The 14,584-nt window shown below is 45.1% G+C and overlaps 1 protein-coding gene and 1 long non-coding RNA gene across 2 annotated transcripts; both read left to right on the forward strand.

Moving 5' to 3' along the window:
- Positions 1-2,934: 2,934 nt before the first annotated feature.
- On the forward strand, positions 2,935-8,865 carry LOC306841510 (uncharacterized protein). Its single transcript, XM_079371446.1, has 8 exons — positions 2,935-3,006; positions 3,178-3,320; positions 3,424-3,519; positions 3,684-3,725; positions 3,893-3,943; positions 4,321-4,434; positions 4,554-4,585; positions 8,118-8,865. The coding sequence occupies exons 2-8, from the start codon at positions 3,317-3,319 to the stop codon at positions 8,166-8,168; spliced, it is 390 nt and encodes a 129-aa protein (XP_079227572.1). The 5' UTR covers positions 2,935-3,006; positions 3,178-3,316; the 3' UTR covers positions 8,169-8,865.
- A 1,974-nt stretch (positions 8,866-10,839) lies between these two features.
- Positions 10,840-13,027, forward strand: LOC306841574. The gene is made up of 4 exons (XR_013781561.1): positions 10,840-11,175; positions 11,300-11,341; positions 12,523-12,636; positions 12,773-13,027. It is a non-coding gene; the product is annotated as an uncharacterized lncRNA (long non-coding RNA).
- The last annotated feature ends 1,557 nt before the right edge of the window (positions 13,028-14,584 follow it).

Below are 14,584 nucleotides of genomic sequence, written 5' to 3' on the forward strand. Positions count from 1 at the left end.
ATCAGATGACATCTTACATTATTATTGCACAAGAAGTAGGAGTAAATTGTCCAGTTTGGTGTGTTTTCTGATCTACTGGGAGCTGATTGGTTAAACAGTCTGACTGCAGCAGGAAGGAAGGACCTGCGGTATCTCTCCTTCAGACACCGCGGGTGGCGAAGCCTGTCACTGCAGGACCATGCAAGGGGTGGGAGACGTTCTCCATCAGGGATGAGAGCTTCTTCATCATCTTCCTGTCTCCCACCACCTCCACAGGGTCCAGGGGGCAGCCCAGGACAGAGCTGGCCTTCTTCACCAGTTTGTTCAGTCTGTTCCTGTCTGCAGCCGTGGTGCTGCTTCTCCAGCAGACCACTCCGTAAAAGATAGCTGATGCTACCACTGAGTCAGAAAAAGTCTTCAGGAGTGCTCCCTGAACTCCGAAAGACCTGAGTCTCCTCAGCAGGTGAAGTCTGCTCTGGCCTTTCTTGTCGAGAGCCTGTGTGTTGTCAGTCCAGTCCAGTTTACTGTTCAGGTGAACACCCGGGTACTTATAAGAGTCCACTATCTCAATGTCCTTTCCCTTGATGTTCACCGGTGTGGGGGAAGTGGGACTGTGTCTGCGAAAGTCCACCACCAGTTCTTTGGTTTTAGCCATGTTGATCTGGAGGCAGTTCCGCTGGCACCAGTCCACAAAGTCCCTGTTGAGTTCTCTGTACTCCCCCTCGTCCCCATTGGGAATGAGGCCGACGATGGCAGAGTCATCAGAGAACTTCTGCAAGTGACAGTTTGCCGTGTTGTAGGAGAAGTCTGCAGTATACAGGGTGAAGAGGAAGGGAGCCAAGACGGTCCCTTGTGGGGCCCCTGTACTGCAGATGACTAGGTCAGAAACACAGTCCCGTGTCCTCACAAACTGTGGCCGGTTGGTCAGGTAATCCAGGAGCCACGATGTGAGGTGCAGACTGTATGGTGTTAAGAGCACTGGAGAAATCATTGAACTTGATCCTCACAGTGCTCCCAGCCCTCTCCAGGTGTGAGAGAGATCGCTCCATGAGGTAGATGACAGCATCATCCACCCCAATGCCTGGCTGATAGGCAAACTGCAGCTGGTCCATTGATGAGCTCACCAGGGTGCGCAGATGTTGAAGGACCAACCTCTCCAGGGTCTTCGTCAGGTGCGATGTAAGGGCCACCAACCTGTAGTGGTTGAAGTCCTTGGGGCGGGAGATATTTGGCATCGGTTCCACGCAGGATGTCTTCCAGAGCTGTGGTACTCGCCCCAGTTCAAGGCTCAAGATGAACATGTGCCTCATAACCCCACAGAGCTGGTCTGCACACGTCTTGAGGAGCCTGGAGCTGATGCCATTCGGACCAACTGCCTTCCTGACCGTTAGCCTCCTCAGTTCTCTGTTCACCTGGGTTGTTGTGAAGGACAGGCTGGAGCAGGGGTGCTGTGGACTGGTGGTTCTGAGAGTGGAGATGTGGCTGGAAATTGGGGGAGAGAGTGGTGTACAGGGGGGTGAGATGGGGGATGGGCAATGAGGTTCGGGCAGGGGCAGATGATGGTGATGGTTGCAGCAGGATGGAATGGGTCGGGGGAGGGGTGGATGGCTGTTCAAATCTATTGAAGAAAGTGTTCAGGTCATTCACCCACTCCTGATCTCTAACCAGTTCAGTGTTGGAGTCCTTGTGACCTGAGATGGTTTTCAGGCCTTTCCTGACTCCACTGACGTTCTGCTGCTGCAGCTGTTCCTCCATCTTCCTCCTGTAGCTGCTCTTCCCCTCCCTGATCTTCCTCCTCAGCTCTCTCTGCACAGTCTTCATCTCCTCCCTGTCTCCTGACTTAAAAGCCCCCTTTTTGTCCTTGAGGAGAGCCTTTATTTCAGGAGTAATCCACGGCTTACTGTTTGCAAAACAGCGTACAGTCTTGGTGGGTACGGTGTACTCCACACAGAAGTTTATATAGTCCGTAATGCAGTCTGAGAGGCCATTGATGTCCTCCCTGTGGTCATCACAAAACACTTCCCACACAGTTGTCTCAAAACAGTCTTAGAGAGCCTCTTCCGACTCCGGCCTCATCACATCGCTCGGTCTAAGACTGTGCAGACCCCAGATTTGAAATCAAGACCACCTCTGACAAGTTCTTTTTCCACCTAGCACCTGTGATTAGAAGGAACACACCCCTTTGTAAGAGAAGAAAAAAAAACTTTAATTCATTCATAATAAAAATTTTATCCCGGGTAATGGCTGTAACTTCTCCAATGTTACACCCAGGAAGTAAGTGACTCGCCTGCTTCACACTAGATCAGTGTTTCTTAACAATGAGGCCGCAGCCATTTGAAGGGAACAGAACCAAGATCAGCAGTATCTCTCTTTTGTTCTTTTCCCTCCTCTGCTGTTTAATCTGACAAGGAAAGAAGATAAATTGGCTCAAGGACTTCAACCAAGCAGAACACCAGAAGTATCTGAGAAAACCTGCTTAGTGGTATTTTCCTCTCCCATCTAGTCAATCCAACTTAGTTGGAGTGGACATTGTTGTTCACATGAGTTTTATTGATTGACACCCATTAGTGTTAGTTAAAACAGCACTGTCAGTGTCTACCTGCATCTCTTTTATAAAAAAGGAAATCAACTTTTTTACTCAAAGAATTCCCATCAGCAAACTGTAAAACATACTTTAAAGATCTACAGCTTTTCTCTGCTGATTGTTGGTGGTTTCAACGTCATCATACATTTACTTTAAAGTGTACAAGGAAAACACCTTTTTATATATCTGTGCACAGAGCATGTTTGAACTTTCGTCGGGGCCTCATTTCAAATATGGCTTTCGAAACTAAATGGTTGTTGCTGAACTTAATTTAGGTGCAACATGTCTCACATCAGATACAGGAACATAAGTGACATCAAAGGCCCCTCCTCTTTGCCCGATTTCTGCTGCTATCTTTTCAAGTTGCGGACATTTCAAAGCCACAGTCATACGCACCACGATGAACCAAACGCTGATAAAAGCTTTCCTCCTCTGCAGCCTCAGTAAGTGTTTCATCATTTGTCACATCATTCATATATTTCATATTGTTTGATTTATCCTCCTTACATGCATCTTTATCCACTTATCTCGTATTTGCTAGCTCGTGTGAAGAGAAGTGTTTCACCTTCAGCTTCTGACTCTTAAGATCTCGGTCACTCATCTGTTTGTTCCAGGTTGGATCTCTGTCTCAGGTTCTGAGTCTCAGACTGTGGAGGTCCAGGCTGGTGGAGATGCCACACTGATGTGCTCCGGCATGGACCAATATGACCCAGTCAGATATTGGCTGAAAGTTGTCAACGGAACCGACATCCAATGTGTCTCTGTTATTACCAGTCTTTCTGTTGGTGTAAGATATCCTAATGGATCCCGTGGTGATAAATTCACTATGTCAAAAAATGACTCTACTATCTCTCTCAAAGTCCGTTCAGTAGAATTAAAGGACTCTGGAATTTATTACTGTGGATTTAGCAGAGGGGGGTGTCCAGTTCTTACTACGATACATCTAAAGGTCAAAGGTAAGATTATTTTAAAGTCTTCAATTTCTGTTTGTTACCATTGTCACATTTAGATTTTTTTCTGCTCATGTAAATTAAAAAATAGAAGATGAAACAAGTTAGATCACCATATCGATTTTTATATTTTGTTGTAAATCAGTTAAGATAAAATCTTTCTCTAATAGGCAGCAGTGATGCTCATAACAGCATGAACAACAACGGTACAAGTAAGATTCTCCAAAAGTTTTCTTTACTCAACAAACTTCTGATATCTGAAATCCTTCATGTTAAAACGCTCGCTAAATTAAACATAGTCTGAAGCAATGATCTGTCTCTGTAAAAGAGTCAAACAGAACAGGAACTCAAGACCTAAACTTTTTTAACTGTTTAATAGGAAGCAGCGAGACAGATGAAGGCCGAGACAGAATGGACAGAAACAGTACAAGTATGATTTTTATTATTGTTTCTATAATGCACAGACTTATTGTCTTTGACATCTTAAAAGCTTAAACAATTTGTTCGCTTGTTGATATAAACCTCACAAACGAGCCTCATAGAATAGCTGTAGCTCTACACTGCCTACAGAACAACCAAGACTGTATTTTATACAATTAAAGTCGAATATATTTTTTTGTATCAAGCGCTGACAAAACACTGATGGACACGAACTGTACAAGTACAATTTTTATTATTATTTGAATAATGCACAGACTTCTCTAATCTTTACATATTTCAAAGTCTTAAAGATTTTAGTTAAATCCTGTCAGGTTTTAAAGAGTCCAAAAGGAAAATGTATTCTGACACATTGATCTGTCTTTGTAGAAGTGGAGTGTAATGGAGCAGCGACTCTGGTGAGCATCGTCCTGCGTGGTTTGACTCTTTTGCTTGTGATGGTCGTCATCGGTCTGCTTGTTAAAGACAGGACATTTCACACAGGTATGTTTCATATCTTTCTTTATCACTGCAGAAAAGTCATTCATGTTCCTTCAGTGGTCTTCAAAATGACTAAAATGAACGTTGAATGAACTTACCAGATGTTTGATTTTGTCCCTCAGCAGCTGAAGGACAGAATCCAGGACACCGTGAGGTGAGTACAATTTCACTGTTAACTTTGAGAGTGTGTAAATAAATTCAGTAATTAAGTTCAATGTTCTGACATAACTAATTACAGACTCATATCAAACCTACTGTTTTTAGGAAAGATCATTGAAAAGGTTGCTTACCAACAGTTAGAGATTTTTCTTACATAATTCAACTTTTTTAATGTCTATCAATCTGGACTCTCATCACATCACTCGGTCTAAGACTGTGCAGACACCATCCATCCATCCATTTTCTGCCGCTTATCTGGGGCTGGGTCGCGGGGGCAGCAGTCTGAGCAGAGACACCCAGACTTCCCTCACCCCAGACACCTCCTCCAGCTCTTCCGGTGGGACCCCGAGGCGTTCCCAAGCCAGCCGAGCGACATAGTCTCTCCAGCGTGTCCTGGGTCTACCCCGAGGCCTCCTCCCGGAGGGACATGCCCGGAACACCTCCCTCGGGAGGCGTCCAGGGGGCATCCGGACCAGATGCCCGAACCACCTCAACTAACTCCTCTCGATGTGAAGGAGTAACGGCTCTACTCCGAGCTCCTCCCAGGTGACCGAGCTCCTCACCCTATCTCTAAGGGTGCGCCCAGCAACCCTACGGAGGAAGCCCATTTCGGCCGCTTGTATCCGAGATCTCGTTCTTTCGGTCATGACCCAAAGCTCATGACCATAGGTGAGGGTAGGAACGAAGATCGACCGGTAAATCGAGAGCTTCGCCTTTCGGCTTAGCTCCTTCTTCACCACAACGGACCAATCCATCTTCCCCCCACTCGTGAACAAGACCCCGAGATACTTAAACTCCTCCACCTGGGGCAAGGACTCCCCACCGACCCAAAGAAGGCAAACCACCTTTTTCCGGTCGAGAACCATGGCCTCAGATTTAGAGGTGCTGATCCTCATCCCAGCCGCCTCACACTCGGTAGCGAACCTCCCCAGTGCACGCTGAAGGTCCGGGTTTGATGGAGCCAAAAAGACCACATCATCTGCAAAAAGCAGAGACGAGATCCTGTGGTCCCCGAACCGGACCCCCTCTGGCACCTGGCTGCGCCTAGAACCGGTGACAAAGGGCAGCCCTGCCGGAGGCCAACGCGCACCGGGAACAGGTCCGACTTACTGCCAGCAATGCGAACCTTACTCCTGCTCCGGTCGAACAAGGACCGGACTGCCCTTAGCAAAGGGCCCCGAACCCCATACTCACGGAGCACCCCCCACAGGGCGCCGCGAGGGAAATGATCGAATGTCTTCTCCAGATCCACAAAGCACATGTGGACTGGTTGGGCAAACTCCCATGAACCCTCGAGCACCCGCTGGAGAGTGTAGAGCTGGTCCAGTGTTCCACGGCCAGGACGAAAACCGCTTTGTTCCTCTTGAACCCGCGGTTCGACTAACAGCCGGATCCTCCTCTCCAGAACCCTGGAATAGACTTTCCCAAGGAGGCTGAGGAGTGTGATTCCCCGGTAGTTGGAACACACCCTCCGGTCCCCCTTCTTGAAAAGAGGGATCACCACCCCGGTCTGCCAGTCCAGAGGCACTGTCCCCGACCTCCATGCGATGTTACAGAGGCGTGTCAACCATGACAGCCCCTGCACATCCAGAGACTTAAGATACTCAGGGCGAATCTCATCCACCCCCGGAGCCTTGCCACCAAGGAGCTTGCCAACTACCTCGGTGACTTCGGCTTGGGTGATGGACGAGTCCACCTCTGAGAACTCAGCCTCTGCTTCCTCAGTGGAAGACGTGACGGTGGGATTGAGGAGATCCTCGAAGTATTCCTTCCACCGTCCGACTACATCCCCAGTTGAGGTCAGCAGCTCCCCACCTCCACTGTAAATAGTGTTAGTGAAGCACTGCTTCCCCCTCCTGAGGAGACGGACGGTTTGCCAGAATTTCCTCGAGGCCGACCGAAAGTCCTCCTCCATGGCCTCCCCGAACTCCTCCCAGGCCCGAGTTTTTGCCTCCACAACCGCCCGGGCTGCGGAACGCCTGGCCTGCCGGTACCCGTCAGCTGCCTCAGGAGTCCTATGCGCTAGCAACGCCCGATAGGACTCCTTCTTCAGCCTCCCTTACTTCCGGTGTCCACCACTGGGTTCGGGGATTGCCGCCACGACAGGCACCAGAGACCCTGCGACCACAGCTCAGAGCAGCTGCTTTGACAATGGAGGTGAAGAACATGGTCCACTCTGACTCAATGTCCCCAGCCTCCCCCGGGATCTGTGAAAAGCTCGTCCGGAGGTGGGAGTTGAAAACCTCGCTAACAGAGGGTTCAGCCAGACGTTCCCAGCAGACCCTCACTACACGTTTGGGCCTACCGAGTCTGACCGGCTTCCTCCCCTGCTAGCGCATCCAACTCACCACCAGGTGGTGATCAGTTGACAGCTCAGCCCCTCTCTTCACCCGAGTGTCCGAGACACACGGCCGGTCAGATGACACTCCGCACTGCTGTTCGAGCCGTAGGCCGAGACGACAGTGAGAGACCTGTCCCTTACCCGAAGGTGCAGGGACACGACCCTCTCGTTCACCGGAGTGAACTCCAACACCTGGCGGCTGAGCAGCCCCTCTTGAGGAGCTGGGTTCCAGAGCACAAGCAGTGCATGGAGGTGAGCCCGACTATACCTAGCCGGTACCTCTCAACCTCCTGCACAAGCTCAGGCTCCTCCCCCCCAGTGAGGTGACGTTCCACGTCCCAAACGCCAGAAGGTGCGTCCGGGGATCGGGTCGCCGAGGCCCCCGCCGTCGACTGCCGCCCGATCCACATTGCACCCGACCCCTACGGCTTCCTCTGCTGGTGGTGAGTCCACAGGAGGATGGGCCCGCGTCATCCTTTCGGGCTGAGCCCAGCCGGGCCCCACGGGCAAAAGCCCGGCCACCAGGCGCTCTCCTGCGGGCCCCAACCCCAGGCCTGGCTCCAGGGTGGGGCCCCGGCTCCGCCATGCCGGGCGATGTCACGATCCTTGCTCTTTTTTCCGTCATAGGGGTTTTATGAACTGCTTTTGGTCTGACCCGTCACCTAGGACCTGTTTGTCTTGGGTGACGATGCTGGGGGCTTGAAGCCCCCGACAACATAGCTCCTAGGGTCATTCGGGTGCTCAAACTCCCCCACCACGATAAGGTAGCAGTTCAGGGGGGAGACACCCCTTTGTAAAAAAAAAAAAAGCTTCAATTCATTCATAATTAGGTTTTTATCCCGGGTAACGGCTGTAACTTTTCCAATGTTACACTCAGTAAGAAAGTGACTCGCCTGCTTTACACTCGATGATTTGTCACTGATATTTCTGGTCTGTTATTGTCCTCTTCTCGTCCTGCCTTGATCTTGGTCTCGTTCCCTAAATGTCTCGGTCTCAGTTAAAGCGTTCTTGACTTCAACACTAGAACACATTTCTCTAAATTACAGGCTGAATAACCTTTTATCAACGACCAACAACCAAATATCACGATGTGTTCCTGCTTAAAGATCCAGAATATGTTGGTCTACTCTGGGAATAAAACTCATGTCATGTGACCACATGATGACTGTAAATACTGTCTTCACAGAATGAGGCCTCTGATTATCTGAACTGCCAAGAAGTTGTAGAGTTGACCTGAAGCTGTAAGAAGAGAGCTGGAGCCAAATGTCTTTATGCTGTTTCCACATAGAGAGAGGAGGCGACCTGAAAGGATCTTCTATCAACAGTATTACAATGCTTTGTGCTTTAACATGGCTTGTTGTTGACAGTTAATTGAATTATCATCTTAATATCAACTTTGACTTAATATTTACTTTTGCTTCATCAACATTGTCTGTGGCTACCTGCATCTCTTTTGTGATGTTTTAAAATCCCTACATGTAATCACATGATGCTTCAGTTTAATTTTTTTAAAAGGTTTGTTTTTATATGCTGTCCTGAATTTGGGTTTGACATTTTTTTGTGTATTTTGTGTTTTTATGATCTCAGTTAAAGACAAATTCCCCTCGGGGCAATAAAAGTTTCATTCATCCATTAAAAGATGGAATTACGTGACGGGTTCTTGCACGAGTTGCCATCTTCATTTGTCTCCTCGTTTCTCAAATTCTTCATCAGCAATGGTTTGTCCCTGTGACTTTTTAAGATGTGTTCAGAAAAAGGATCTTTGTCTGCAGAACTAGATGAGTGAGTGAGGAACACACGAGTTATCGGACAGGAAGAGAGCACAGTGTGGTTGGAGGTGGCAAAAACCATGAGGCCTGTGAATCCTAACCTGTGAGAATAAAGTTTGAAATGAAGCTGAATGGGTGACTGTCTGTTGTTGGTTGGTCAAAACAATCAGCTTCTCTGATCTAGTCTGCAGGGCAGAGCTGGCCCAAGCCTCCATTTGCCCTAAGCAAAATTTGATTTTGGGGCCCTCCTATTTCTGCCAATAATATTGATTGTTGATCATTCACACACCTATTATAAACTCCTTGTTGCTCTGGTAGTGTTGTTTACATTGTCTTCAGCCTTTACATATGACATGTAATTTCTAAAGACATGGTGGTGACAGGGAGCTGTAGATCTTTAAAATATGTTTTACAGTTTGCTGATGGGAATATTTTGAGTAAAAAAGTTGATTTCCGTTTTTATATAAGAGATGAAGATAGACACTGACAGTGCTGTTTTAACTAACACTAATGGCTCAATCAATTAATCCCATGTGAACAACAATATCCACTCAACTAAGTTGGATTGACTCGGAGGGAGAGGACAATACCACTAAGCAGGTTTTCTCAGATACTCAGATTCCCACTCCTGATCTCTAACCAGTTCAGTGTTGGAGTCCTTGTGACCTGAGATGGTTTTCAGGCCTTTCCCGACTCCACTGACGTTCTGCTGCTGCAGCTGTTCCTCCATCTTCCTCCTGTAGCTGCTCTTCCCCTCCCTGATCTTCCTCCTCAGCTCTCTCTGCACAGTCTTCATCTCCTCCCTGTCTCCTGACTTAAAAGCCCCCTTTTTGTCCTTGAGGAGAGCCTTTATTTCAGGAGTAATCCACGGCTTACTGTTTGCAAAACAGCGTACAGTCTTGGTGGGTACGGTGTACTCCACACAGAAGTTTATATAGTCCGTAATGCAGTCTGAGAGGCCATCGATGTCCTCCCTGTGGTCATCACAAAACACTTCCCACACAGTTGTCTCAAAACAGTCTTAGAGAGCCTCTTCCGACTCCAGCCTCATCACATCACTCGGTCTAAGACTGTGCAGACTCCAGATTTTAAATCAAGACCACCTCTGACAAGTTCTTTTTCCACCTAGCACCTGTGATTAGAAGAAACACACCCCTTTGTAAGAGAAGAAAAACAAACTTTAATTCATTCATCATAAAATTTTTATCTCGGGTAACGGCTGTAACTTCTCCAATGTTACACCCAGGAAGTAAGTGACTCGCCTGCTTCACACTAGATCAGTGTTTCTTAACAATGAGGCCGCAGCCATTTGAAGGGAACAGAACCAAGATCTGCAGTATCTCTATTTTGTTCTTTTCCCTCCTGGCTAAACTGGCTCAAGGACTTCAACCAAGCAGAACACCAGAAGTATCTGAGAAAACCTGCTTAGTGGTATTGTCCTCTCCCTCCGAGTCAATCCAACTTAGTTGAGTGGATATTGTTGTTCACATGGGATTAATTGATTGAGCCATTACTGTTAGTTAAAACAGCACTGTCAGTGTCTATCTTCATCTCTTATATAAAAAAGGAAATCAACTTTTTTACTCAAAATATTCCCATCAGCAAACTGTAAAACATACTTTAAAGATCTACAGCTTTTCTCTGCTGATTGTTGGTGGTTTCAACGTCATCATACATTTACTTTAAAGTGTACAAGGAAAACACCTTTTTATATATCTGTGCACAGAGCATGTTTGAACTTGTTGGGGCCTCATTTCAAATATGGCTTTTGAAACTAAATGGTTGTTGCTGAACTTAATTTAAGTGCAACATGTCTCACATCAGATGCAGGAACATAAGTGACATCAAAGGCCCCTCCTCTTTGCCCGATTTCTGCTGCTATCTTTTCAAGTTGCGGACATTTCAAAGCCACAGTCATACGCACCACGATGAACCATACACTGATAAAAGCTTTCCTCCTCTGCAGCCTCAGTAAGTGTTTCATCATTTGTCACATCATTCATATATTTCATATTGTTTGATTTATCCTCCTTACATGCATCTTATCTCGTATTTGCTAGCTCGTGTGAAGAGAAGTGTTTCACCTTCAGCTTCTGACTCTTAAGATCTCGGTCACTCATCTGTTTGTTCCAGGTTGGATCTCTGTCTCAGGTTCTGAGTCTCAGACTGTGGAGGTCCAGGCTGGTGGAGATGCCACACTGATGTGCTCCGGCATGGACGAATATGACTCAGTCAGATATTGGCTGAAAGTTGTCAAAGGAACTGACATCCAATGTGTCTCTACTATTTACAGTCTTACCACTGATGTGAACTATCAAGATGGATACAGTGCTGATAAATTCACTATGTCATACAATGACTCTACTATCTCTCTCAAAGTCCGTTCAGTAGAATTAAAGGACTCTGGAATTTATTACTGTGGATTTAACAGAGGGGGGTGTCCAGTTCTTACTACGATACATCTAAAGGTCAAAGGTAAGATTATTTTAAAGTCTTCTCTTTCTCTCTGTTCCCATTGTCACGTTATTTCTGCTTCTATCAACATATTGTCTTATATATTTTGATATAAATCAGTTAAGATAAAATATTTCTCTAATAGGCAGCAGTGATGCTCATAACAGCATGAACAACAACGGTACAAGTAAGATTCTCTTTATTTTGTTCTTCAACAAATTTCTGACATTTGAAATCCTTCATGTTAAAATGCTCATTGAATTTGGAGTTTCCAAAAAGAAAAACAGAGTCTGAAGCAGCAAGCTTTTTAAAAATATGTTTAATAGTTAGGAATCGATCAGACAAAGGCGAGGACAGAATGTACAGCTGTGTTGGGCAGTACGCATTCCTACTAACACTTTATATTAATAGAATTACTTTTAATGAGTAATGTAAGAAATTAGTATTACAAATCCAGTAATAATTTCACAGTTACAACCTTACTGTTATAGACTGCTACAGGAATGAGTCCTAAAACCTGGAAGTGAGTTAGCATTTTAGCGTCATGGATTCCTAACTCTAAAAGTCAATGTGGATTTTGAATGGATTTGTGATAAGTCACCTGAAATCAGTTTTAGCTTAAGAGATGTTGACATGTTGCCAAACGAGATAAACTACGTTAGATAAGACCACCCACTAGTGAATTTTAAAGTTTTTGTGCAAACTCAAAATGGCTGTTGCTAACAAGTGGCTACATGACACGACAGTGGTTGTCGGGGACATTAACGTCATCATGCCGGGAACTCTCTCATTAATCCTCCTTACAACCTGTAGTCATGTTTTTCCGGGCTCTTGTTAATATTATGTTAATAAACTGCTTATTAAGCTAAAGTCTCGCAAGCTTGTCAAAACTGCAGATTAGATCAATAAACCATGACAGTCGTGGCGTCATAATAAACCAACCGCTGTGAAGTTCGCTATAGCACAACGTTAGCTTTTTACTTAACTCGGCTTCGTTAACTCTTCAAACTTCAATTAAATGGTTCTAATATGTAAAGATTATCCAGCTGAACAAAACAGCGACACATCAGAAATGTGTGTTTGACACAGAGCTTATTTTCTGCAACAATCCAAAATCCAATGTAAAAATCCCATAGGCGTAGGAACCACCAGCATAGTTACTTCCAGGTTGGCTTACAAAAATAAGTCATCGCTATACCAGCCTATTGTTATTACTCCACTTCTGATTTAAATGCAAAAATCTGCAGAATAATTTAATGGTGCATGCAGCAAAGTAGAATTTAATGTAATTTCTGTAATGCACAAACTGTCATGTTTTAAGGTCTCCAAAAGGAAAATGTATTCTGACACGATGATCTGTCTTTGTAGAAGTGGAGCGTAATGGAGCACAAACTCTGGCGTGCGTGATTCTGGGTGGTTTGACTCTTTTGCTGGTGATGGTCGTCATCGGTCTGATCATTAAAATTAGGAAACTTCAAAGTGGTATGTTTTATGATGTACTTTTTATTGCAATTGTAAAATATTTACTTTTTCTCTTTATTGATGGTCTTTAAGTTGACCAAAAACAATGTTGAGTGAACTCTAACCTCTGATAAAAATGTTTTATTTTGTCATTCAGCTGTTGAAGAAAGGCAGAATCAGGCACACACTGAGGTAAATACAACTGCTTTGACCTTTATACAGTTTGTGCTGTATAATATTGACATTTTATTCATTGGTGTTTATTTAATGATTGCCTAAAATATGTGTGTGATTATAGACGTACATATACATGTTGTCCATATACATTAAAGGCACAGTATGTAAAGTCAACCACCAGAGGGCTGTCAAGCAAAAACAATAAAAAAAAGATGACGTAGAGGCTGGTGGGGAATCATGGGAGTTCTCTCTGCTACTCCCCACAACCGCCATCCCTGATAATAAACTAACGTGAGAATTTGACCTAAGGAGGAGAATATGTTTCCTGACGAGCTACTGTATCTAAGTACAATTTTAAATGATGTTTTTATCACAGCAATAGTACAGCAGCTTTCAGTAGCAATTTCTGCTTCCTTCTGCAGCGACCTTTTAAATATCATTCGGTGTTTCTACGACAACAATTAACATGTTGTCTGCCATGGTGACTCTGTCATGGCAGCAGGGACGACTAGACAAGTCCCGTTAAATCTATAAAATGACTTTCTCTGGCTTCGATGACTGTTTGAAACATTTGAGTTAATGTGAGTAGTCAACAAAAATATATTAAATGTAACCAATTTAACAGAGTAGACCAAGCCTTACAGGTCCCATATTATGCCCTTGGTGGGGTTCATGTGTAATGTATGCGTCTCCTAAAGTACGTTGACAATCGGTAATGTTTGAACAACATGTCTATTTTCATGTTCTGCTGCTCCATGCAGACTCTCTCATCTGCCTGTGTTTTGAACGTATGAAGTATGACTGTAGATACTCTCTTTACAGAATGAGGCCTCTGATGAACTGAACTACGCAGCAGTGACATTTCGACCTAAAGCCAAAAGACGAGAGCCGGAGCCAAATGTCCTCTATGCTGCTACCAGATAGAGAGAGGAGGTGGCTGGACATGATCTTGTATCATACAGTATTACAATGATTTGTGCTTTTGCACGGCTTGTTGGTGAGAGTTAAACAATCTGTGCTCTAAATAAAGAACTGATGATTGATGGCTACTGTAAAGTGTTAAATCTCCATTTGCATTCTTTCAGTCAAAGTCTGTTGATCCAATAAGAATAGGTTTAGAGGTTGATGGAGGAGGGGTCATTAAAGATGTATTTGACACTGGATATCTCTAATATCCGGTGTTAGATATAGATGTCTCTAACCATTCAAGGTGTGAGAAATGTATACAACACTTCAACAGGAACTAACAGCTCACTGTGGTCTTAAGTCAAACCGAGAGGCCTGGTAGATCAAAGGTGTCAACCAATGCAGTTCAGGGTTTTAAGCACTCTGCTTCCGTGCAAAAATGCCCTCTGTGTCACTCGATGGAAAGACACCTTTTATCAGAGCCATCATAAACTTTTGGCTTTTCTGTTGAATCAGACCACAGGGGCCAAACTCAACATGCTTTCACTGGTTCACTGGTTTCCACTGACGTAGAAAGTACTGACCCACCTGGAGACGGAGAACACCCCAAATAACCTCTGGAGTCAGAGACGATCTGACCCAGTCGTCCGGCAATCCCAATTTGGCTCAAAGTCACTCACATCTTCACAATTACACATTTGTCCTGCTTCAAACACATGTTCACGTGGTGCCTTACATATCCGACATACTGAGAGGTGGTCACATTGTTATGGTAAAACGGGTGAGGAGAAAGGATTATTGCTTCTCAAAGGTATTTGGAATATTTTCTTGAAGCTTTCAGTTCTGATATGAACTAGAATATTTTAGAGAAATGTTCCTGGATTTG

The sequence above is a fragment of the Symphodus melops genome, assembly GCF_947650265.1.
Source record: "Symphodus melops genome assembly, chromosome: 20".
Classification (NCBI taxonomy): domain Eukaryota; kingdom Metazoa; phylum Chordata; class Actinopteri; order Labriformes; family Labridae; genus Symphodus; species Symphodus melops.

Coding starts and splice junctions, on each gene's coding strand:
- LOC306841510 (XM_079371446.1), top strand. Junction 3,520..3,683: donor GATACATCTAAAGGTCAAAG/GTAAGATTATTT, acceptor TTTCTCTAATAG/GCAGCAGTGATGCTCATAAC. Junction 4,586..8,117: donor AGAATCCAGGACACCGTGAG/GTGAGTACAATT, acceptor CTGTCTTCACAG/AATGAGGCCTCTGATTATCT.